Genomic DNA, 26,494 nt, shown 5'->3' with positions numbered 1-26,494 from the left:
GAGCAGAGCATCACTAGTCTATGACAGGAACACAGTGCTAATAACAGAGTTTTGGACATGGAGCTCTGCAATGGATCCCAACTCCTTCTTTATACACCAGCATGCTGATAACTTACTCTAGTATGTCAGACTAGCTAAAAATAATAATCGTAACTTACTCTGCCCCTCCAGCCCCACACGTTGCTGCAGAGAGTGAAGTCGTGTATATCAGACGAGGAGGAGGAGAAACTCCTGCAGATCACAAGTCTACATTCACTCAATGCCTTCCTGCTGCCAATCAAGACTGTGGGAGTCCAGGTAACACTTCTTACAGTATATTCACTCCAGGCACTGCTTGACATGAGGTGTCTGTTGGAATGTGACCTCTGACTTATATACATCCATACGTACATACAGTAACAGTCAGTTTTGGACACACCTACTCATTCAAGGGTTTTTCTTTATTTGTACTATTTTCTACATTTTAGAATAAGAGTGAAGACATTAAACTATGAAATAACACATATGGAATCATGTAGTAACCAAAACAGTGTTGAACAAATCAAAATATATTTGAGATTCTTCAAAGCAGTCACCCTTTCCCTTGATGACAGCTTTGCACACTCTGGCATTCTCTCAACCAGCTTCATGATGTTGTCACCTGGAATGCTTTTCAATTAACAGGTGTGCCTTGTTAATTTGTGGAATTTCCTTCCTTCTTAATGCGTTTGAGCCAATCAGTTGTGTTGTGACAAGGTAGGGTTGGTATACAGAAGATATCCCTATTTGGTAAAAGACCAAGTCCATATTATGACAAGAACAGCTCAAATAAGCAAAGAGAAACGACAGTCATTACTTTAAGACATGAACGTCAGTCAATGCAAAAAATTTCAAGAACTTTTAAAGTTTCTTCAAGTGCCGTCGCAAAAACCATCAAGCGCTATGATGAAACTGGCTCTCATGAGGACCAACACTGGAAAGGAAGACCCAGCGTTACCTCTGCGGCAGAGAAGTTCATTAGTTCCACACACCCAACTAGAGAACATTACCAACCCCTATGCTCTGGATTGTCCTCTAGCTGCCCCACCACCACAGAAAGCACTGAGCTAGGCTGAAACACCTGTTTTATATGCAGCTTTAATAACTCAATGATTATTATTTTATTTCATTTTGCTAAACAGGTGGGACTCTGAATGACGGGTCGCCACTGCGTATAGCTCGTTAGCACGCGGGTTGCACCGATTGGTGTCACCTCGTTAGTCAGTATGTGTTACACCTTTGCTGGCTTGTCCATCTCGTTAGTGGGAAGGTGTTTCACCTGTCCTGGCCCAGGTGCTATTTAATTGTGACTGGCCCAGTGCTGCAGTTGTCTTGATAGATGTGGAGGGTCAACACCTTTAGTTTATTTAGTGGGTCTCATGGTGGGTGTCTTTTAGGTCTCAGTTGTTGCTGTGCAGCTTTCAGTGGATGCCAACCATGAGTGTCTTTCTGAACCCCTCCTAAAACTCCACCTGTTTAGATGTGGTGGTGGTGGTTGTCGTCAGTGGTTTAGATGTGGTGGTGGTCGTCGTCAGTGGTTTAGATGTGGTGGTGGTCGTCGTCAGTGGTTTAGATGTGGTGGTGGTCGTCGTCAGTGGTTTAGATGGTGGTGGTGGTCGTCGTCAGTGGTTTAGATGTGGTGGTGGTCGTCGTCAGTGGTTTAGATGTGGTGGTGGTCGTCGTCAGTGGTTTAGATGTGGTGGTGGTCAGTGGTTTAGATGTGGTGGTGGTCGTCGTCAGTGGTTTAGATGTGGTGGTGGTCGTCGTCAGTGGTTTAGATGTGGTGGTGGTCGTCGTCAGTGGTTTAGATGTGGTGGTGGTCGTCGTCAGTGGTTTAGATGTGGTGGTGGTTGTCGTCAGTGGTTTAGATGTGGTGGTGGTTGTCGTCAGTGGTTTAGATGTGGTGGTGGTTGTCGTCAGTGGTTTAGATGTGGTGGTGGTTGTGGTTTAGATGTGGTGGTGGTTGTCGTCAGTGGTTTAGATGTGGTGGTGGTTGTCGTCAGTGGTTTAGATGTGGTGGTTTAGATGTGGTGGTTTAGATGTGGTGGTGGTGGTGGTTTAGATGTGGTGGTGGTGGTGGTGGGTTTAGATGTGGTGGTGGTGGTGGTGGTGGTGGGTTTAGATGTGGTGGTGGTGGTGGGTTTAGATGTGGTGGTGGTGGTGGTGGGTTTAGATGTGGTGGTTTAGATGTGGTGGTGGTGGTTTAGATGTGGTGGTTGTCGTCAGTGTTTTAGATGTGGTGTTGGGAAAATTATGATTAAATGACTGAACAAATCATTTTAAATGGAACTGTAACTAAGTAAACCATATACTCTGTTTTTTTATATCTGATTAACAATATGAGTTCATAAGAAAGGATTGTGAGACACGGACAAGGAGTAATTAAAGTTAATGAACACCATTCCAACTAGGAAGAAACTAATGGGTTGTGGATTAAGGAAACAGATAAGGAAGTTAACCTATGGTAGAATCAACGAAACTGAGCTCTGGGGTTTTTAGATAAGACAGTGAGTGCATTCCTAGGTTTTCTGTTAATTAGAACTGTCAGCTAAGTGGTGATCGATAATGTTGAGGGGTCAAAAGTTACCTGGGAGTGTGTTAGTAAGTTAGAATGAACTTTTCACCTCACTTTGTCCCTGTCGAGGGGTTTCTGTTAAGCAATGAAATGACGTCATGTTTTGTATATAAACTGTTGCTCGTGGTGAAGTGGCAGCGCGCTCCGAGAATAAATTCTGTTACCTATTATTGATAAGACTGGTCTCCGTCTATTTTATGCAAACAAGAATCTTACAAATTCTCATAAAATAGATTAAGGGTTTTCAATTAATGAAAACAGATTGGCGTAATTAAATTACAGTAACAGGTGGTTGTCAGTGTTTAGATGTGGTTGTTGTCAGTGACTCTGTTTGTTTCCTCTTCTGTTTGAGCAACCATTATTTGGTTTTCTTGCTGGGGAATTTAACAGGCACCTGACTGAGGCCTCTTGTCATGTTTGGCTGCTCCTCTATAGTCGTGCATGGATAGATGGGTTTATCAGATTCTCTGTGCTGAGCGACGTGGCTGTTCAGGTTACGTAAAAAAAAAAAAACTGTTTTTGTTTTTTCAATAGGCTAAATGCATTGTGGGTGGAATGCTGTAAAAAACACCTAAAACAATTGATGGTTAGTGACTGCCCATTACAATCAGTTATTAGACTAAACATAATTTATTTACTTTAATAAAATATTTTGGTTCTGTATATTACGTATTTGTTTTTAGTATGTGATTTAAAAACAAAAACATTTACAATGATGGTGGACTGGTGACTGCCCATTATGGCTTCTCCCAATAAACCATCCTTTATTTACATTGATTTAATTTCAGGTGTGTGTGTGTGTGTGTGTGTGTGTATATACTGTAAGTGTTGCTTCTGACCCTCTTCCCCAACCTGGGCTCTAACCAGGGACCCGCTGAACACAACGGTCTCCCACGAAGCGCCGTTACCTGTCGCTCTTGCAGAGCAAGGGAACCAACTACTTCAAGGTCTCTGAGCGGGTGACGTCACCGATTGGAAATGCTACTAGTGTGCACCGCTAACTAGCTAGCCATTTCATACCAGTTACATGTAGACTTTTTTTTTTTTTTTTTTTTTTGATATTTAAAAACCTAAACTAATCTGAAATTTCAGCTCATCGCTCAGCACCTGATGCTGGAGTCTCTTTAGTCATATCTCCCCTTTTCTGAGAGCATCTCCCTGACCATCCCACTGTTTCTCCCTTGATGAAGAGAGTATGAGTCAGGGCAGTAGCTGACCCCCCCCCCAATAAACTGGGCTCTGTGGTCAACATGTCTGGCTACCCAAACTCCTTGCTCCGTCCAAATGCTATGCCACGCCCACAGACGTTAGGTCCAGACGCATTGCTGAGAAGAAACTGAGTACCTCCCTGATGTTTTCTAGAACAGAAACACATTCTGACCGTACTGATTAATCCCAGACACAGAGGGGTTGGACCAGAGCCAGAACACACGTGGGTAAAGCAGCATTTAAAAAATCGTTTTTGGCTTGGATACTCTGATTTGGTTAGAGATTATCCAATCACTGATGACTTTGTTTGGTACAACACCGCTCATTTTGAATCTCAGACTGAAGTATTTAGCAAACAGAGCAGTGGAAGAATTCTACTACATTACCCAATGGGCACTATGTATGTCTGCCTCACTACATTACCCAATGGGCACTATGTATGTCTGCCTCACTACATTACCCAATGGGCACTATGTACGTCTGCCTCACTACATTACCCAATGGGCACTATGTATGTCTGCCTCACTACATTACCCAATGGGCACTATGTATGTCTGCCTCACTACATTACCCAATGGGCACTATGTACGTCTGCCTCACTACATTACCCAATGGGCACTATGTACGTCTGCCTCGCTACATTACCCAATGGGCACTATGTATGTCTGCCTCACTACATTACCCAATGGGCACTATGTATGTCTGCCCAACTACATTACCCAATGGGCACTGTATGTTTGCCTCGCTACATTACCCAATGGGCACTATGTATGTCTGCCCTACTACATTACCCACTGGCCAATATGTCTCTGTCTGCCCCTCTACATTACTGAGGCTATATGTCTCTGTCTGCCCCGCTACACTACATAGCTCTGTCTGCCCCGCTACACTACATAGCTCTGTCTGCCCCGCTACACTGTATGTCTCTGTCTGCCCCACTACACTGTATGTCTCTGTCTGCCCCACTACACTATATGGCTCTGTCTGCCCCACTACACTGTATGGCTCTGTCTGCCCCACTACACTATATGGCTCTGTCTGCCCCACTGGACTACACTATGTGGCTCTGTCTGCCCCACTGGACTACACTATGTGGCTCTGTCTGCCCCACTACACTACACTATGTGGCTCTGTCTGCCCCACTACACTGTATGTGGCTCTGTCTGCCCCACTAGACTACACTATGTGGCTCTGTCTGCCCCACTAGACTACACTATATGGCTCTGTCTGCCCCACTAGACTACACTGTATGGCTCTGTCTGCCCCACTACACTGTATGGCTCTGTCTGCCCCACTACACTGTATGGCTCTGTCTGCCCCACTACACTATATGGCTCTGTCTGCCCCACTACACTATACACTGTGTGGCTCTGTCTGCCCCACTACACTATGTGGCTCTGTCTGCCCCACTACACTATGTGGCTCTGTCTGCCCCACTACACTATGTGGCTCTGTCTGCCCCACTACACTGTGTGGCTCTGTCTGCCCCCTAGACTACACTATGTGGCTCTGTCTGCCCCACTAGACTACACTATGTGGCTCTGTCTGCCCCACTAGACTACACTATATGGCTCTGTCTGCCCCACTAGACTACACTATATGGCTCTGTCTGCCCCACTAGACTACACTATGTGGCTCTGTCTGCCCCACTAGACTACACTATGTGGCTCTGTCTGCCCCACTAGACTACACTATATGGCTCTGTCTGCCCCACTAGACTACACTATATGGCTCTGTCTGCCCCACTAGACTACACTATGTGGCTCTGTCTGCCCCACTAGACACCATGTGGCTCTGTCTGCCCCACTAGACTACACTATATGGCTCTGTCTGCCCCACTAGACTACACCATATGGCTCTGTCTGCCCCACTAGACTACACTATATGGCTCTGTCTGCCCCACTAGACTACACTATATGGCTCTGTCTGCCCCACTAGACTACACTATATGGCTCTGTCTGCCCCACTAGACTACACTATATGGCTCTGTCTGCCCCACGTCTGCCCCACTACACTATATGGCTCTGTCTGCCCCACTACACTATGTGGCTCTGTCTGCCCCACTACACTATGTGGCTCTGTCTGCTAGACTACACTATGTGGCTCTGTCTGCCCCACTAGACACTATGTGGCTCTGTCTGCCCCACTAGACTACACTATATGGCTCTGTCTGCCCCACTAGACTACACTATATGGCTCTGTCTGCCCCACTAGACTACACTATATGGCTCTGTCTGCCCCACGTCTGCCCCACTACACTATGTGGCTCTGTCTGCCCCACGTCTGCCCCACTACACTATGTGGCTCTGTCTGCCCCACATCTGCCCCACTACACTATGTGGCTGTGTCTGCCCCCTACACTATGTGGCTCTGTCTGCCCCACTACACTATGTGGCTCTGTCTGCCCCACTACACTATGTGGCTGTGTCTGCCCCACTACACTATGTGGCTGTCTGCCCCACTACACTATGTGCCCCACTACACTATGTGGCTTTGTCTGCCCCACTACACGCTATGTGGCTCTGTCTGCCCCACTACGCTATGTGGCTCTGTCTGCCCCACTACACTATGTGGCTCTGTCTGCCCCACTACACTATGTGGCTCTGTCTGCCCCACTACACTATGTGGCTCTGTCTGCCCCACTAGTCTACACTATGTGGCTCTGTCTGCCCCACTAGTCTACACTATATGGCTCTGTCTGTCTGCTCTGTCCCCACTACACTATATGGCTCTGTCTGCCCCACTACACTATGTGGCTCTGTCTGCCCCACATCTGCCCCACTACACTATGTGGCTGTGTCTGCCCCACTACACTATGTGGCTCTGTCTGCCCCACTACACTATGTGGCTCTGTCCCACTACACTATGTGGCTCTGTCTGCCCCACTACACTATGTGGCTCTGTCTGCCCCACTACACTATGTGGCTCTGTCTGCCCCACTACACATGTGGCTCTGTCTGCCCCACTACACTATGTGGCTCTGTCTGCCCCACTACACTATGTGGCTCTGTCTGTCTGCCCCACTACACTATGTGGCTCTGTCTGCCCCACTACACTATGTGGCTCTGTCTGCCCCACTACACTATGTGGCTCTGTCTGCCCCACTACACTATGTGGCTCTGTCTGCCCCACTACACTATGTGGCTCTGTCTGCCCCACTACACTGTCTGCCCCACTACACTATGTGGCTCTGTCTGCCCCACTACACTATGTGGCTCTGTTTGCCCCGCTGGACTACACTGTATGGCTCTGTCTGCCCCGCTGGACTACACTGTATGGCTCTGTCTGCCCCGCTGGACTACACTGTATGGCTCTGTCTGCCCCGCTGGACTACACTGTATGGCTCTGTCTGCCCCGCTGGACTACACTGTATGGCTCTGTCTGCCCCGCTGGACTACACTATATGGCTCTGTCTGCCCCGCTACATTACCAAGGCTATATGGCTCTGTCTGCCCCGCTACATTACCTAGGCTATATGGTCAACAGCCTTTATGACCCAGTGGTCTACATGTCTCGGTCTGTTTTTCCATTGGTTTATTTCTCAAATTCATACAAGCTTTGTTTGCATTAAGAGATCCATAGTGTCTACACACTGTAGAACAGACAACACAGTACAGTCTTTATTTCCTTTTCTGTCCCTCTCTCTTCTGACAGTGTGTGGTGGAGCTCGGCCTCATGTTAGGCTGTGGTTTGGTCTCTGACGTCAGGACTAGACGCTCCCTGTTATTCCCAGCAGCCACGTCAGGACTAGTTATACACTCCCTGTTATTCCCAGCAGCCACGTCAGGACTAGTTAGACGCTCCCTGTTATTCCCAGCAGCCACATCAGGACTAGTTAGACCTCTCTCTGTTATTCCTTCACTCAGCAGCCACATCAGGACTAGTTAGACGCTCCCTGTTATTCCCAGCAGCCACGTCAGGACTAGTTAGACGCTCGCTGTTATTCCTTCACTCAGCAGCCACATCAGGACTAGTTATACACTCCCTGTTATTCCCAGCAGCTACGTCAGGACTAGTTATACACTCCCTGTTATTCCCAGCAGCCACGTCAGGACTAGTTAGACCTCTCTCTGTTATTCCTTCACTCAGCAGCCACGTCAGGACTAGTTATACACTCCCTGTTATTCCCAGCAGCCACATCAGGACTAGTTAGACCTCTCCTGTTATTCCTTCACTCAGCAGCCACATCAGGACTAGTTAGACGCTCCCTGTTATTCCCAGCAGCCACGTCAGGACTAGTTAGACTAGTTAGATGCTCCCTGTTATTCCCAGCAGCCACATCAGGACTAGTTAGTTATTCCCAGCAGCCACGTCAGGACTAGTTAGACGCTCCCTTTTATTCCCAGCAGCCACATCAGGACTAGTTAGACGCTCCCTGTTATTCCTTCCCAGCAGCCACATCAGGACTAGTTATACACTCCCTGTTATTCCCAGCAGCCACGTCAGGACTAGTTAGACACTCCCTGTTATTCCCAGCAGCCACATCAGGACTAGTTAGACACTCTCTGTTATTCCTTCACCAGCAGCCACGTCAGGACTAGTTAGATGCTCCCTGTTATTCCTTCACTCAGCAGCCACGTCAGGACTAGTTAGACGCTCCCTGTTATTCCCAGCAGCCACGTCAGGACTAGTTAGACGCTCCCTTTTTATTCCCAGCAGCCACATCAGGACTAGTTAGACACTCCCTGTTATAGATGCTCCCTGTTATTCCTTCACTCAGCAGCCACATCAGGACTAGTTATACACTCCCTGTTATTCCCAGCAGCCACGTCAGGACTAGTTAGACGCTCCCTGTTATTCCCAGCAGCCACGTCAGGACTAGTTAGACGCTCCCTGTTATTCCCAGCAGCCACATCAGGACTAGTTAGACACTCCCTGTTATTCCTTCACTCAGCAGCCACATCAGGACTAGTTATACACTCCCTGTTATTCCCAGCAGCCACGTCAGGACTAGTTAGATGCTCCCTGTTATTCCTTCACTCAGCAGCCAGGCCAGGACTAGTTAGACGCTCCCTGTTATTCTCAGCAGCCACGTCGGGACTAGTTAGACACTCCCTGTTATTCCTTCACTCAGCAGCCATCTCCCTCTCTCACTATAACAGGATGGCACTGCTACTGCCAGGGCTGAGTAGGTAGACCTCTTCCCATAATCGCTGATACCGGGTCAGATATATTTGTTTATCCAGCTAATGGTTAAGGTTAGTTTTGGGGAGGGGGTAATCTGATCCTAGATCTATGGCTAAGGGGCAATGTCTGTCAATGGGTATTTTGGAGATTTTACTGCTCTCTGTTAATGTCCTTCAGGCTGTGGTTAAACAATGTCTGTCTGTTGACAAGTGCATGGTAATGGAATGATGACACAGATGGCTCCGCCCATTCAGTTTGTGGATGTCTCCTCCACCCTTCCTGCTGAAAGCCACTGAGGGATATATTTATCCCAGAAACAGTGAATGTGTGTTGGATAAGTGAGGCAGGAGAGACTGAGTGCTATTTTTACCTCAGAAAGTGTGACTGTGTGTTGGTAAGTGGACCAGGAGAGAGACAGGAGTGTATTAACAGAGAGGGGCTTATTGTTCTCTGTGGAGTTTGTCTGGGAGCAGAGGGAGAAGAGAAAGGCCTCAAATAACCCCAGAGTCTCATAGTGAAGTCTAAATGTGAAGGATGGACGCGATAGATCACTTTTGATTAACTAATCATCACAATAATGAAGTGTTGGTCAAGTGAACCTCTACAGTGTATATAAGTGATCATAGCAGAAGCTTTAGCGTGTGTTCTCTCTCTCTCTCTCGCTCTCTCTCTGTGTGTAGGGTGACTTTCGGTCCTATAGCTATGTGTGTGGGGTCACCAGTAAAGAGGCTCCTAACCTGTTCTCTCTCTGTGTGTGTGTGGGGTGACTGTCGGTCCTATAGCTATGTGTGTGGGGTCACCAGTAAAGAGGCTCCTAACCTGTTCTCTGTCTGTCTGTGTGTGTGTGTGTGGTGACTGTCGGTCCTATAGCTATGTGTGTGGGGTCACCAGTAAAGAGGCTCCTAACCTGTTCTCTCTGTCTGTGTGTGTGTGTGTGTGTGTGGTGACTGTCGGTCCTATAGCTATGTGTGTGGGGTCACCAGTAAAGAGGCTCCTAACCTGTTCTCTCTCTCTCTCTGTGTGTGTGTGTGTGTGTGTGTGTGTGTGGTGACTGTCGGTCCTATAGCTATGTGTGTGGGGTCACCAGTAAAGAGGCTCCTAACCTGTTCTCTCTCTGTGTCTCTCTCTCTGTCTGTGTGTATGTAGGGTGACTGTCGGTCTTATAGCTATGTGTGTGGGGTCACCAGTAAAGAGGCTCCTAACCTGTTCTCTCTCCGTGTCTCTCTCTCTGTCTGTGTGTGGGGTCACCAGTCTTAAAGTGGGGCTCCACACTGGGAATCCCTCATGTTCCTGGCCAGACTCATCCCTCGCATGTGTCACGCCATCAACAGGTAACACACACAGTACACAGTAGAAGAAGTAGAACCAGTTACTGCTAGCAGAATGCCACATGGACCGTCCTTCCTCTCTCCTGCCTCCCTCCAGAGTTGTGTATGTATTTGGGTCCCACGTGAAGGAGCCCCCTACAGACGTCACCCCCACCTTCCTGACCACGGGCGTTCTCAGCACACTCAGACAGGCGGACTTCGTGGCCCACTCCATCCTCAGAGAGTCTGGTGAGTGGTTTCCTGCTTCAGGAGGGGAGCAGAAGAGCTGGATAGAAATGATTAGTGTAGAGCAGGGGACAGAGTATAGAAATACAATGTGTAGAACTCTAGGGATGTGCACCGGTTATTCCAATATTTAAACAGACGTTAGTATTGAAATACTTGTGTCAGTATTCTTTTTGGCGAGAGAGAAATTTATAGGCCTATAACACACGCTTTTTCGGAATTAAATTAAAACATCAATGTGACTTTGTTACCTACAGGGACACTTTCAAATTATTAACGTATTGGAAACGACACACTTTTTTTCAAGGTCGTTTTTATGATGTGCGCCCCATGAAGACTGGTAACTTGAGAAGCCGAGAGGCTCAATGTGGAGTGAGTTCAGTAATGCAATGCAAGGTGAAATAAAATGACGGATTTAAAAGTTATCGAAATGAGAAGGAGGCTACAAAGAGCTACCGACAGGTTGTATGCGGCGCGTGTGGAAAAATAAGATTTGATAGGCTGCTGTTTTATGGGGTTGGGAAGAAAACACTGCATGCAGCCATAATTAGCCTAGCTAGCTATTATATGGTATAATAAATAACATTGTGGCTGCTACATGTTAGCTAGCGTTGCGTTGGCGTCTCGCTCTCCCTCTGTCTGGTCGCTCCCAACACACACACCAGGCTGTCCCCCCCGGTAAAACCAACTTCCCTTTATGAGGTGCTCGTTGCTAACCCTGTCTGGTGTGGTGATTCTGAACCCTCTTTCTCCCAGGTTACTCTGGGAAGATCAGTCAGATGCCGGTCATCCTGACCCCTCTGTGTACCCTCTTTCTCCCAGGTTACTCTGGGAAGATCAGTACCCTCTTTCTCCCAGGATGATCAGTCAGTCGGTCCTGACCCCTCTGTGTACCCTCTTTCTCCCAGGTTACTCTGGGAAGATCAGTCAGATGCCGGTCATCCTGACCCCTCTGCACTTTGACCGTGATTCCTCACAGAGGCAGCCGTCCTGCCGACGCTCTGTGGTCGTAAGAACGTTCATCACCAGCGACTTCATGACCGGGATACCTGCCACGCCCGGAAACCACATCCCCGAGGAGGTATTACGAGTCACCACGAGATGGGGATCAGACATTACTCTCAGTATAAACCACAGTCTCCAGCTCTAACCCTTCTCTCTCTTTCTCTCTCTCTCCTTTTTTCTCTTTCTCTCTTTCTCTCGCCTCCCCAGGTGGTGCTGAAGATGGTAAATGAGATCAAGAAGATCCCTGGCATCTCCCGGGTGATGTTTGACCTGACCTCCAAACCTCCTGGCACCACAGAGTGGGAGTAGAGCTCATGGAGAGAGAAGATGTGAGCTCCTCTCTTCCTCTTTTCTTTCCCTCTCCTAACACCTATCCCCCTCCCATCTCACCTCTCCTTTCAGATCACCCCCCTCTCTAGAACATTCCCATGGAAAGCAAGCAGGACCAGCACACACCTGAAGCCGCTACTCTGCCCCCCCGCTCAGTTTTTGGGAGTTGTTTGTATTATTGTTATTATAGATATGATGACTATTCATCCTTATTTTTGGATCAGTTTCTTCATGCGTGACAATGCATTATTTTTTTCCTTCTTTGGCATAAGTGCTGCTTCCTGTTTTTGGAAACAAGCCAGTTGAGATTCAAAAGGTTAAGAGAGTGAGAGTTCAGGAAGTGGATTGTGTAAACGGCGTGCCTCAGATTGCAGCGTGAGACCAACGACAGAAGAAAGAGAGGAAACGACCTACTTGTATGACATACAGGTTGAAGGAAGAGCAGCAACTTGCCCGTGGCTTTAAGTCTTCCATCGCATTTTGGCTTTTTATGTTCCACTTCCGATGAGTCTTTTTGTCCCAAGATGATTTTTACTCAACCATTTCCGTTCCAACTGTATACTGTGCAAAGAGACAGACAGGGGCTGCCTGTCTCCAAGTCATTTAGCAGAGAAACTGTGACCAATATCACTTTTTTTTATTTTTTTTAAAAACTTTTTTTTGTTGTTGTTGCCAAATGTAGATTAAGCTGTGGTGAAATTAGATTTGGGTTTTTGTTGACGGTCCACTTAAATGAAAAATGTGATGTTAAACTACCAACAGCGGCCAAAGGAAAATATGAGTTAATTTTCAGAGATTGGTAACTGTTTGGGAAGCCCCCAAAATGACGGGGTGTCCTTTTCTGTGCCTGTTTTTTTCTCTCTTCCCCTTTGTTTGACACACCCCCTGCCTGGTGAGAACTGTTACTTCATGCTGCAATATATGCTATTTAAGAGAAACAAGATGACAAAAGGACTGAGAATTAATTCAAATGTTACTATAGTCAAAACAACAATTGTTGTGTGAACACCTTTTGTCATTATCGTGATCATGCTGGCACGTGGCACCTCCTACAGTTGTGTAGGAGCAACTTTTGCACATAAAGCCTTGGTGCTTTCCTAACGCGTTTGGGAAGTTCTAGTACTTACAGCTGATGGATTTTAAAACCCAATCACGAAAGCATCCCCTTTTTTTTTATAGGGTCAAATTGAAAACTGGCAGTGGCCATCGTGACTAGAGGACTCCTGAGTAGGCATTGTCAGTAATCTGGCTCTCAGTTCAATGTTTTCAACACTAATTTACTGAGAGAGTCCTCAGTTAGACCAGGACTAACTGTTTTACTGGACCTGAAGCATGTCTTTTTAAGGACCCCTGTCTGCCCCATATCCAGCCTGTAGGTAATGTTTTACTGTGTGATAATACTGATTTACATGCCTCTGTGTTTGACTTTGTACCCCTCACCTTCAATATTATTTTGTTATGACAGCTGAATACCCAATGCAAAATGAATCTGTTCCTTAACGGTCTTAATTGCAACTTGTTGTTAGCGTCTCTCCCTTTTGTGTTGCCTTTAATTGTGTATTTTATGATGCATATGTCTACTTGGAAAACAAAAACCGCTTAATTAATGGATGTTTAGTTTTTGTAGTTGGATTTTACTGCAATATTGAAATAAGATTAATTTATGCAATTCTGTGTTTGATATTCTTTTGTTTGTTTGTTTTGTTTAAAACAGCTCGTTCATCCTTGGTAACGTGCCTCAAACCAAGTCCCTGCATGCAGTTTCAACTATGGAATGTGTATAATGGAAAACCAAGCTTTAGTAAAGAAGTCTCAGTTGAATCTTCTCACACTCTTTACCAACTAATCAAAATGTCTAGATTTACTCAATATGACCAAAAGTATGTGGACACCTGTTCGTTGAACATCTCATTCCAAAATCATGGGCATTAATATGGAGATGCCGCCCCCTTTTGCTTCTATAACAGCATCCACTCTTCTGGGAAGGCTTTCCACTAGAATACTAGCTGTGGGGACTTGCGCCCATTCAGCCACGAGCATTAGTGAGGTCGGGCACTGATGTTGGGCGATTAGGCCTGGCTCACAGTCAGCGTTCTAATTCATCCCAAAGGTGTTCGATGGGGTTGAGGTCAGGGCTCTGCAGGCCAGTCAAGTTCTTCGACACCGATCTCAACACACCATTTCTGTATGAACGTCACTTTGCACGGGGGCATTTTCATACTGAAACAGGAAAGGGCCTTCCCCAACCTGTTGCCACAAAGTTAGAAGCACAGAATCGTCTAGAACGTAATTGTAGGCTGTAGCGTTAAGATTTCCCTTCACTGGAACTAAAGGGCATAGCCTGAACTATGGAAAAACAGCCCTGACCATTATTCTACCTCCACCAGACTTTACAGTTGGCACTATGCATTCAGGTAGGTAGCGTTCTTCTGGCATCTGCCAAACCCAGATCTGTCCGTCAGACTGCCAGATGGTGAAATGTGATTCATCACTCCAGATGTGTTTCCACTGCTCCAGTCCAATGGCTGCGAGCTTTACAGCACTCCAGCCGACTCTTGGTATTGTGCATAGTGCTCTTGTGTGTGGCTGCTCGGTCATGGAAACCCATTAACACGCTTCAGCACTCGGTGGTCCCGTTCTGTGAGCTTGTGTGGCCTACCACTTTACAGCTGAGCCATTGTTACTCCTAGAGGTTTCCACATCACAATAACCACACTTAAGAGTTGACCGGGGCAGCTCTTGCAGGGCAGAAATTTGAGGAACTGACTCGTTGGAAAGGTGGCTTCATATGACGTTACTACGTTGGGTCACTGAGCTCATCCTCAGGACATTCTACTACAAATATTTTGCTATGGAGATTGCATGGCTGTGTGCTCGATTTTATACACCTGTCAGTAATGGGTGTTGCTGAAATAGCCGAATCCACTAATTTGGAGTGTCCACATACTTTTGTACAGTGCCTTTGGAAAGTATTCAGATCCCTTGACTTTTTCCTCATTTTGTTATGTTAGTCTTATTCTAAAATTGATTTAAATAAATAAAAATTGTCAGCAGTCTACACACAATATCCCATAATGACAAAGTGAAAACAAGTTTTTATTTATTTTTTAAATGTGTACAAATTTATTACAGATAAACTGATACCTTATTTACATAAGTATTCAGATCCTTTGCGATGAGATTTGAAATTGAGTATAATGTCCCACAGTTGACAGTGCATATCAGAGTAAAAACCAAGCCTTGGTGTTGAAGGAATTGTCTGTAGAGCTCTGAGACAGGATTGTGTCATTGTACAGATCTGGGGAAAGTTACCAAAACATTTCTGCAGCATTGAAGGTCCCAAGAACACACTGGCCTTAATCATTCTTAAATGGAAGAAGTTTGGAACCACCAAGACTCTTCCTAGAGCTGGCCGGACGGCCAAACTGAGCAATCGGGGGAATGACCCTTAGCGGGAAGATGACCAAGAACCCGATGGTCACTCTGACAGAGCTCCTCTGTGGAGATGGGAGAACCTTCCAGAAGGACAACCATCATTGCAGCACTCCACCAATCAGGCCTTTATGCTAGAATGGCTAGACAGAAGCCACTCCTCTGTAAAATGCACATGACCGCCCGCTTGGAGTTTGACAAAAGGCCTCTCAGACCGCGAGAAACAAGATTTATCTGGTCTGATGAAATCAAGATTGAACTCTTTGGCCTGAAAGAGAAGTGTCACGTCTGGAGGAAACCTGGCAGCATCCCTACGGTGAAGCATGGTGGTGGCAACATCATGCTGTGGGGATGTTTTACAGCGGCAGGGACTGGGAGACTAGTCAGGATTGAGGGAAAGATGGACGGAGCAATGTACAGAGAGATCCTTGATGAAAACCTGCTCCAGAGTGCTCAGGACCTCATACTGGGTGTGGCCCAGCCAGATCCCGGACTTGAACCCGATTTGAACATCCTCAGGAGAGACCTGAAAATAGCTGTGCAGCAACGCTCCCCATCCAACCTGACAGACCTTGAGAGGATCTGCGGAGAAGAATGGGAGGAACTCCCCAAATACAGGTGTGCCAAGCTTGTAGTATCATAACCAAGACGGCTCCAGGCTATAATTGCTGCCAAAGGTGCTTCAACAAAGTACTGAGTAAATGGTTTGAATACTTATGTAAATGTGTTCTGTTTTGTTTTTTTCAAATAAAACAGTGAAAGATTAAATTCAACAACACCTTTTTTGTTTTAGCAGAAAACTGGAGAAAAACCTCTGTCCAGTGAAGTCCACAAAGCATATTGCATGTACAATAACAGACAGTTACATGACCTACAGCGTGGTCAAGGTTCATGTTTCTGACATTTTCAGACCACTGAACTACTATTGATGTAGAACCACAGTTACCACACGTCGAAAGGAAACAGGAGCTGCCTCCACTATTTCAGCACCATTTCAACATCAAATAACCTCTGATTAGTCTCATACAGTGACAAAAGATACCAAAGAAAAAAAAATACCCCAAAATGTAGTCCAATCAACGTTAGCTAAATGTGTGTGTGTGTGTGTGTGTGTGTGTGTGTGTGAGCAAGTAGAAAAACAAACATGTTGACTCACTCTACTTGTAGAGAAACAACTCTTCTCTTTCATATTGATGAAATAGTCTCTCACTCTCATACAGTACAGGCTTTCATATTGATGAAATAGTCTCTCACTCTCATACAGTACAGGCTTTCATATTGATGAAATAGTCTCTCACTCTCATACAGTACAGGCTTTCATATTGATGAAATAGTCTCTCACTCTCATACAGTACAGGCTTTCATATTGATGAAATAGTCTCTCACTCTCATACAGTACAGGTTTTCATATTGATGAAATAGTCTCTCACTCTCATACAGTACAGGCTTTCATATTGATGAAATAGTCTCTCACTCTCATACAGTACAGGCTTTCATATTGATGAAATAGTCTCACTCTCATACAGTACAGGCTTTCATATTGATGAAATAGTCTCTCACTCTCATACAGTACAGGCTTTCATATTGATGAAATAGTCTCTCACTCTCATACAGTACAGGCTTTCACTCTATTGCTTTCATATTGATGAAATAGTCTCTCACTCTCATACAGTACAGGCTTTCATATTGATGAAATAGCTTACAGTACAGGCTTTCATATTGATGAAATAGTCTCTCACTCTCATACAGTACAGGCTTTCATATTGATGAAATAGTCTCTCACTCTCATACAGTACAGGCTTTCATATTGATGAAATAGTCTCTCACTCTCATACAGTACAGGCTTTCATATTGATGAAATAGTCTCTCACTCTCATACAGTACAGGCTTTCATATTGATGAAATAGCTCATACAGTACAGGCTTTCATATTGATGAAATAGTCTCTCACTCTCATACAGTACAGGCTTTCATATTGATGAAATAGTCTACAGTACAGGCTTTCATATTGATGAAATAGTCTCTCACTCTCATACAGTACAGGCTTTCATATTGATGAAATAGTCTCTCACTCTCATACAGTACAGGCTTTCATATTGATGAAATAGTCTCTCACTCTCATACAGTACAGGCTTTCATATTGATGAAATAGTCAGTACAGGCTTTCATATTGATGAAATAGTCTCTCTCATACAGTACAGGCTTTCATATTGATGAAATAGTCTCTCACTCTCATACAGTACAGGCTTTCATATTGATGAAGGCTTTCATATTGATGAAATCTCATACAGTACAGGCTTTCATATTGATGAAATAGTCTCTCACTCTCATACAGTACAGGCTTTCATATTGATGAAATAGTCTCTCACTCTCATACAGTACAGGTATATTGATGAAAGGCTTTCAGTACAGGCTTTCATTTTGATGAAATAGTCTCTCACTCTCATACAGTACAGGCTTTCATATTGATGAAATAGTCTCTCACTCTCATACAGTACAGGCTTTCATATTGATGAAATAGTCTCTCACTCTCATACAGTACAGGCTTTCATATTGATGAAATAGTCTCTCACTCATACAGTACAGGCTTTCATATTGATGAAATAGTCTCTCACTCTCATACAGTACAGGCTTTCATATTGATGAAATAGTCTCTCACTCTCATACAGTACAGGCTTTCATATTTTGTTGTCCCAGGCTACATGGCTAAAATGATTACTCGCTAGTCTAACTTCCATTCATGGGCAACGTTAGCTAGTTAACATTAGCCTTCTATATCTAACTACCGTACATATTGACCTTCCATCCTCTCAGGCCAGGGACACAACAAGGTATGAATTAATGATTGGATCAAAATCGCCGTTGTAATCATTGGCCAGTATGGAGAATTAAGGAAAACCACAAGTCCAAATCCCTACCTACATCCATGGCTAATTTAGGAAAGGGCCAGTTTTAGCTAGCTAGTTACCAGAGGACAACAACACAACGAGATGCAACAAATCAAGTGTTTCTGTCAATGACGTAGGCACTCATTGGATAAGAGTGACGGCAAATCCAAACGGACTTCCCTTGACATGTGTTGTTGTTGGTTCGCCAGGACCGTTCAGTTGAGCTCGCGCAGTTTAGCTCAACTCTGTTTGGCAAATTTTTAATTTACTTTTTTTTTTTTTTTTTTTTTTTTTTTTTTTTGTCAAGGGAGGTCAGATGCTCGCTGGCTTCCCTTGAATTAAATGCTACAGGCGGCAACAATGTCATACTCGTTTGGACCAGACAGCATCAGATAGATGGCCTTCACCTGCATTGTTTGTGGTTTTAGGCTGGGTTTCTGTACAGCACTTTATGACATCAGCTGATGTAAGGGCTTTATAAATACATTTGATTGATTGATTGATTGATTGATTGACGTAGAGAGACAGGGGGCGCTGTTTCGCTCGCTCGGATGCTTTTTCCTGTGAGACTGTATCACATCTGGCCGTGATTGGGAGTCCCATAGAGCGGCGCACAATTAGACCAGTGTCGTCCGGGTTTGGCCGGTGTAGGCCATCATTGTAAATAAGAATGTGCTCTTAACTGACCTGTCTAGTTAAATAAATACATGTGAATTTAAGGAAAGTTATGAAACACAGAGACAAAATAAATAATTTTGTTTTTTAATTGCAAACCACCAAAACAAAGAGTCACGCACTCCAAACATAAACTCCCAGCAATCTACTGGGCATTCACCAACGTTTCGGCATCACCTACCTTCTTCAGGGTTTATTTTTGGGTTGGTCATTTTTTGGGGGAGGAAGCATTGATTCCCTTGGCATCCATACATGCCACTGCTCATCACGAGTGAGTGTGGAACCTTTTTACGTGCCTTGGGGTTCAATTTCCATTGACTCTTCAGTCTACATCCGTATAGTCTACTCGCCAGCTGGTTAGGATAGTAGATGTGTTAGTCTAGATTTACAGAGAGGCCTAACACACCATGCAGCTCTCTAGGACCCAGGTTGGAGACTATTGGTTATGACGATACATTTTCAGAACAAAAAATATGCCCTGCTTATGTAAGCCTATTTCATGAAATATGGATGGTAATGGTGTACGTTTCATTACAAGAAATGATACATTTGGGTTAAATTACTGTCAGGAGTCAACACGTGAAGCCACCTGTTTGTGGAAACCGAGCACCGCCAGCGATCCTATCCCATGGGCGTCTCCACTGCGGGGGTTCAGGTGTTTCTCTCCTCTCCCGGATGATGAAAGACAAGTGTCGACAAGCTCAGACTCACAACAGCGAAAGACCCAGAGGATGCTTCGGAATAAACAATTACAGTATCCGATGTTGATTATTGAGCATTAAGGCCAATGTCCCATGAGCGCTCATCCGCGTCGCCACATGCTATTGCCAATTAAATCGTAGCCTTGAGGCGCTTTGTGCTATGTCATTAACATGAATACACACCGACGTTCACATGCCAGGGAATTTACCGCTTCTGACTAATTTACTATATGTATTTTGGATTTGCCAGTTCATTGCGCGTTGCACTTCACACAACGTTATTTACTATTCTACTGTCATTGTCTCCTTAATTTAAAACTATAATTTTGATTACAAGCCCTACAAGCCCCAGGTCGCAATTGTAAATGAGAACTTGTTCTCAACTTGCCTACCTGGTTAAATAAAGGTAAAATAAATAAAATAAAAATTCTAAACCCTATAGGCTATTTTAAAGTAATGCAATGCGCACAAAGTATATTAAAACACTACGGTGCATATAGCCTAGGCCTGTACTCTGCTCAATTCTTAAGTTATTATTTTTATTATACAAATTAAAACAAAATTATGTCAATTTATTTCATTTATCATAGTCAATCATTTCCATAATCTATAAACCTTTACGGTCCTGTTTATCTCACGTCTCTGTGAGGAGGCTGTTTTGTGAGGTTGTTTTGTGCGACATGGCTCATTTCATCCCCTGAGATTTGGCAACGGTACCTGTTGTGGATGCTGTTCCTTCAGAGTCTATCACTGTGAACACTCTATACCACACATTCAAATCATGATGTGACTGGATTAAATTGAAGAAAAAAAAACGGTTACTGTGTAGATTATGTGCTTTTCTCCACTTTTACGCGTCCATCTCGGCGAGTCCAACTGTAAACGGAAGGCCAAGTATAACCTGAGCGGGTACAAGAACGTGGAGAAGAAAACGGTTGTTGTGGGAGTGATGTTTCCCGTTCACCACCGCCTCAGCCGATACCAACACCTCCCGGTGCCGGTATTCCTGGGATGCGAGGGGTGAGTAAATGTAAATGTCATGGGATGCAATTATTACTCGGGAGTTTAAGGCAGTGAAACTAGAGAAATGGAGAGAATGAAGTTGTCAATGTGGGATTTCTTTAATTTTATTATAATAAATGAGCCCTATTGTGTTTTCAAATATTATTTGAATACAATTTAGAAACAGAACATTATAGAATTGCTTCTCTACTCAGTCGCCTCTTTCTGTCAGGGTCCTGCTCCCTCATCCAATCTGTGACTCAACAATCACCCATCCCTTCAGCCCCTTGGATGTGTTTTACATTAGCCAATAAACTAAGCGATGATGATGATTTTGGGCTCGTCTATCTGAGAAGGTACATATTGATCTTTGTCGCCCTCAAGTGGCAGTTTAATGCAATGTTATGCATTGCAGGTACTACTCGAGATTACTTAAAAGTAATGTCAGGATTTTACTACTACTATTACTATTTACCAACATCATCATCACTTCTCATCCAGGTTTAACTTCGACGTTCCGCCGGACTCTGACGATGCTCTTCGCCATTGATGAGATCAACAAGCAGACAGACCCCCTCTTCCCCCTGATACAGACCTGGGCTATGTCATCTATGACTCCTGCGTCACCATCTCCAAGGCTGTGGAGGGCACCCTCACCTACCTGACAGGGCAGGACAAGGCCGTGCCCAACTAACGCTGTGGCCGCTCTGGTGGGGGTTGGGGGGGTTAGACCTGTCTAGCCTCCGCATATGGGGACTCTACTATTTCCACCAGGTATCTCTGTCCATCTACATATCCTCATTAATACATGTACTATCCTCTTCACTACAGCTCCTATATCTACCTACCTAGGTGCAGTGTGGCCTAATCTAGTGGGCTTTTTCCTTTCCCTCCCCTCCCCTCTTCACTACAGCTCCTATATCTACCTACCTAGGTGCAGTGTGGCCTAATCTAGTGGGCTTTTTCCTTTCCCTCCCTCCCCTCTTCACTACAGCTCCTATATCTACCTACCTAGGTGCAGTGTGGCCTAATCTAGTGGGCTTTTTCCTTTCCCCCCTCCCCTCTTCACTACAGCTCCTATATCTACCTACATAGGTGCAGTGTGGCCTAATCTAGTGGGCTTTTTCCTCTCCCTCCCTCTCTCCTCTTCTCTGCTCTCTCTCCTTCCCCTGTCCTCTGCTCTCTTCTGCGCTCTCTCCTCTCTCTCCTCCCCCTCTCCTGCTCTCTCCTCTCCTCTGCTCTCTCTCCTCTCTCTCTTCCCCCTCTCCTCTTTCTCTCTCTTCTGTTCTCTCTCTCTTCCCCCTCTCCTCTCTCTCTCTTCTCTGCTCTCTCCTCCCCCTCTCCTCTGCTCTCTTCTGCTCTCTCTCCTCTGCTCTCTTCCCCCTCTCCTTTGCTCTCTTCCCTCTCTCCTTTGCTCTCTTCCCTCTCTCCTTTGCTCTCTTCCCTCTCTCATTTGCTCTCTTCCCTCTCTCCTTTGCTCTCTTCCCTCTCTCCTTTGCTCTCTTCCCTCTGTCCTTGTCTCTAGGTGAGTTCCTCGTTGTCCTGCTCTGTGTTGGAAAGTAAGTTTCAGTTCCCCACCCTTTGATGACAATTCCTAACGCTGTCTACCAGTCAATGACCTGCCTGGTGCTGCACTTCAGCAGGACCTGGGAGGGAACCATCGCCGCGGACAACGACTATGGGAAGTATGGCATCAAGGCCTTCAAGGAACAGGTGGAGGAGGCTGAGGTCTGCATCTCCTTCTCTGAGACCCTGCCCAAGATGACCGGTTTTCATTACAACACGCCTCTCAATGTCTCTCTCTTTCTGTCTCTCTCTCCACAGTATGTCTAGCTCTTTCTGTCTCTCTCTCCACAGTATGTCTAGCTCTTTCTGTCTCTCTCTACAGTATGTCTAGCTCTTTCTGTCTCTCTCTCTACAGTATGTCTCTCTCTTTCTGTCTCTCTCTCTACAGTATGTCTAGCTCTTTCTGTCTCTCTCTCTACAGTATGTCTCTCTCTTTCTGTCTCTCTCTCTCTACAGTATGTCTAGCTCTTTCTGTCTCTCTCTCTCTACAGTATGTCTAGCTCTTTCTGTCTCTCTCTCTACAGTATGTCTGTCTCTCTCTCTACAGTATGTCTAGCTCTTTCTGTCTCTCTCTCCACAGTATGTCTAGCTCTTTCTGTCTCTCTCTACAGTATGTCTAGCTCTTTCTGTCTCTCTCTACAGTATGTCTAGCTCTTTCTGTCTCTCTCTACAGTATGTCTAGCTCTTTCTGTCTCTCTCTCTACAGTATGTCTAGCTCTTTCTGTCTCTCTCTACAGTATGTCTAGCTCTTTCTGTCTCTCTCTCAGTATGTCTCTCTCTCTCTACAGTATGCTCTTTCTGTCTCTCTCTCTACAGTATGTCTAGCTCTTTCTGTCTCTCTCTACAGTATGTCTCTCTCTCTCTACAGTATGTCTAGCTCTTTCTGTCTCTCTCTACTCTCTACAGTATGTCTAGCTCTTTCTGTCTCTCTCTCTACAGTATGTCTAGCTCTTTCTGTCTCTCTCTACAGTATGTCTAGCTCTTTCTGTCTCTCTCTCTACAGTATGTCTAGCTCTTTCTTCTCTCTCTCTACAGTATGTCTAGCTCTTTCTGTCTCTCTCTACACAGTATGTCTAGCTCTTTCTGTCTCTCTCTCACAGTATGTCTAGCTCTTTCTGTCTCTCTCTCTACAGTATGTCTAGCTCTTTCTGTCTCTCTCTCTACAGTATGTCTAGCTCTTTCTGTCTCTCTCTCTACAGTATGTCTAGCTCTTTCTCTCTCTCTCTACAGTATGTCTAGCTCTTTCTGTCTCTCTCTACAGTATGTCTAGCTCTTTCTGTCTCTCTCTCTACAGTATGTCTAGCTCTTTCTCTCTCTCTCTACAGTATGTCTAGCTCTTTCTGTCTCTCTCTACAGTACGTCTAGCTCTTTCTGTCTCTCTCTCCACAGTATGTCTAGCTCTTTCTGTCTCTCTCTCCACAGTATGTCTAGCTCTTTCTGTCTCTCTCTACACAGTATGTCTAGCTCTTTCTGTCTCTCTCTCTACAGTATGTCTAGCTCTTTCTGTCTCTCTCTACAGTATGTCTCTCTTTTTCTCTCTCTCTACAGTATGTCTAGCTCTTTCTGTCTCTCTCTACACAGTATGTCTAGCTCTTTCTGTCTCTCTCTCCACAGTATGTCTAGCTCTTTCTGTCTCTCTCTCTCACAGTATGTCTAGCTCTTTCTGTCTCTCTCTCTACAGTATGTCTAGCTCTTTCTGTCTCTCTCTCTACAGTATGTCTAGCTAGCTCTTTCTGTCTCTCTCTACAGTATGTCTAGCTCTTTCTGTCTCTCTCTCTACAGTATGTCTAGCTCTTTCTGTCTCTCTCTCTACAGTATGTCTAGCTCTTTCTGTCTCTCTCTCCACAGTATGTCTAGCTCTTTCTGTCTCTCTACACAGTATGTCTAGCTCTTTCTCTCTCTCTACAGTATGTCTAGCTCTTTCTGTCTCTCTCTCTACAGTATGTCTAGCTCTTTCTGTCTCTCTCTCTACAGTATGTCTAGCTCTTTCTGTCTCTCTCTCTACAGTATGTCTAGCTCTTTCTGTCTCTCTCTACAGTATGTCTAGCTCTTTCTGTCTCTCTCTCTACAGTATGTCTAGCTCTTTCTGTCTCTCTCTCCACAGTATGTCTAGCTCTTTCTGTCTCTCTCTCCACAGTATGCTCTTTCTGTCTCTCTCTCTACAGTATGTCTAGCTCTTTCTGTCTCTCTCTCCACAGTATGTCTCTCTCTTTCTGTCTCTCTCTCCACAGTATGTCTAGCTCTTTCTGTCTCTCTCTCCACAGTATGTCTAGCTCTTTCTGTCTCTCTCTCCACAGTATGTCTAGCTCTTTCTGTCTCTCTCTACAGTATGTCTAGCTCTTTCTGTCTCTCTCTACAGTATGTCTAGCTCTTTCTGTCTCTCTCTCTACAGTATGTCTAGCTCTTTCTGTCTCTCTCTCCACAGTATGTCTAGCTCTTTCTGTCTCTCTCAGTATGTCTCCACAGTATGTCTCTCTCTCTACAGTATGTCTTGTCTCTCTCCACAGTATTCTGTCTCTCTCTCCACAGTATGTCTAGCTCTTTCTGTCTCTCTCTACAGTATGTCTAGCTCTTTCTGTCTCTCTCTCTACAGTATGTCTAGCTCTTTCTGTCTCTCTCTCACAGTATGTCTAGCTCTTTCTGTCTCTCTCTCTACAGTATGTCTAGCTCTTTCTGTCTCTCTCTCTACAGTATGTCTAGCTCTTTCTTTCTGTCTCTCTCTCCACAGTATGTCTAGCTCTTTCTGTCTCTCTCTCCACAGTATGTCTAGCTCTTTCTGTCTCTCTCACAGTATGTCTAGCTCTTTCTGTCTCTCTCTCTACAGTATGTCTAGCTCTTTCTGTCTCTCTCTCTACAGTATGTCTCTCTCTTTCTGTCTCTCTCTCTCTACAGTATGTCTAGCTCTTTCTGTCTCTCTCTACAGTATGTCTAGCTCTTTCTGTCTCTCTCTACAGTATGTCTAGCTCTTTCTGTCTCTCTCTCTACAGTATGTCTAGCTCTTTCTGTCTCTCTCTCCACAGTATGTCTAGCTCTTTCTGTCTCTCTCTCTACAGTATGTCTAGCTCTTTCTGTCTCTCTCTACAGTATGTCTAGCTCTTTCTGTCTCTCTCTCTACAGTATGTCTAGCTCTTTCTGTCTCTCTCTCCACAGTATGTCTAGCTCTTTCTGTCTCTCTCTCCACAGTATGTCTAGCTCTTTCTGTCTCTCTCTCCACAGTATGTCTAGCTCTTTCTGTCTCTCTCTCCACAGTATGTCTAGCTCTTTCTGTCTCTCTCCACAGTATGTCTAGCTCTTTCTGTCTCTCTCTCACAGTATGTCTAGCTCTTTCTGTCTCTCTCTACAGTATGTCTAGCTCTTTCTGTCTCTCTCTCTACAGTATGTCTAGCTCTTTCTGTCTCTCTCTCACAGTATGTCTAGCTCTTTCTGTCTCTCTCTCTACAGTATGTCTAGCTCTTTCTGTCTCTCTCTCTACAGTATGTCTAGCTCTTTCTCTCTCTCTCCACAGTATGTCTAGCTCTTTCTGTCTCTCTCTCTCACAGTATGTCTAGCTCTTTCTGTCTCTCTCTACAGTATGTCTAGCTCTTTCTGTCTCTCTCTACAGTATGTCTAGCTCTTTCTGTCTCTCTCTACAGTATGTCTAGCTCTTTCTGTCTCTCTCTCCACAGTATGTCTAGCTCTTTCTGTCTCTCTCTCTACAGTATGTCTAGCTCTTTCTCTACAGTATGTCTCTCTCTCTACAGTATGTCTAGCTCTTTCTGTCTCTCTCTCTACAGTATGTCTAGCTCTTTCTGTCTCTCTCTACACAGTATGTCTAGCTCTTTCTGTCTCTCTCTCTACAGTATGTCTAGCTCTTTCTGTCTCTCTCTCTACAGTATGTCTAGCTCTTTCTGTCTCTCTCTCTACAGTATGTCTAGCTCTTTCTCTCTCTCTCTACAGTATGTCTAGCTCTCTCTCTACAGTATGTCTAGCTCTTTCTGTCTCTCTCTCTACAGTATGTCTAGCTCTTTCTGTCTCTCTCTCTACAGTATGTCTAGCTCTTTCTGTCTCTCTCTACAGTATGTCTAGCTCTTTCTGTCTCTCTCTACAGTATGTCTAGCTCTTTTTCTGTCTCAGTATGTCTAGCTCTTTCTGTCTCTCTACAGTATGTCTAGCTCTTTCTGTCTCTCTCTCTACAGTATGTCTAGCTCTTTCTGTCTCTCTCTCTACAGTATGTCTAGCTCTTTCTGTCTCTCTCTCTACAGTATGTCTAGCTCTTTCTGTCTCTCTCTCTACAGTATGTCTAGCTCTTTCTGTCTCTCTCTCCACAGTATGTCTAGCTCTTTCTGTCTCTCTCTCTACAGTATGTCTAGCTCTTTCTGTCTCTCTCTCTACAGTATGTCTAGCTCTTTCTGTCTCTCTCTCTCTACAGTATGTC

The 26,494-nt window shown here is 45.0% G+C and overlaps 1 protein-coding gene across 1 annotated transcript in view; it reads left to right on the top strand.

Annotated features, from left to right (window-relative positions):
• Window positions 1-13,638, top strand: part of LOC112265721 (guanine monophosphate synthase) — a 33,261-nt gene extending 19,623 nt beyond the window's left edge. Inside the window, exons 12-17 of the mRNA XM_042296445.1 lie at window positions 172-297; window positions 10,076-10,134; window positions 10,189-10,260; window positions 10,355-10,485; window positions 11,391-11,563; window positions 11,695-13,638. Coding sequence (XP_042152379.1) covers window positions 172-297; window positions 10,076-10,134; window positions 10,189-10,260; window positions 10,355-10,485; window positions 11,391-11,563; window positions 11,695-11,796 — 663 coding nt within the window. The 3' untranslated portion in view covers window positions 11,797-13,638. The remainder of the gene's footprint in view (window positions 1-171; window positions 298-10,075; window positions 10,135-10,188; window positions 10,261-10,354; window positions 10,486-11,390; window positions 11,564-11,694) is intronic.
• Window positions 13,639-26,494: the final 12,856 nt, after the last annotated feature.

This window comes from Oncorhynchus tshawytscha, linkage group LG13 (assembly GCF_018296145.1).
Source record: "Oncorhynchus tshawytscha isolate Ot180627B linkage group LG13, Otsh_v2.0, whole genome shotgun sequence".
NCBI classification, from domain to species: domain Eukaryota; kingdom Metazoa; phylum Chordata; class Actinopteri; order Salmoniformes; family Salmonidae; genus Oncorhynchus; species Oncorhynchus tshawytscha.
The sequence above is the reverse complement of the archived record's forward strand: the minus strand, read 5'-3'. Positions and strand labels throughout refer to the sequence as shown.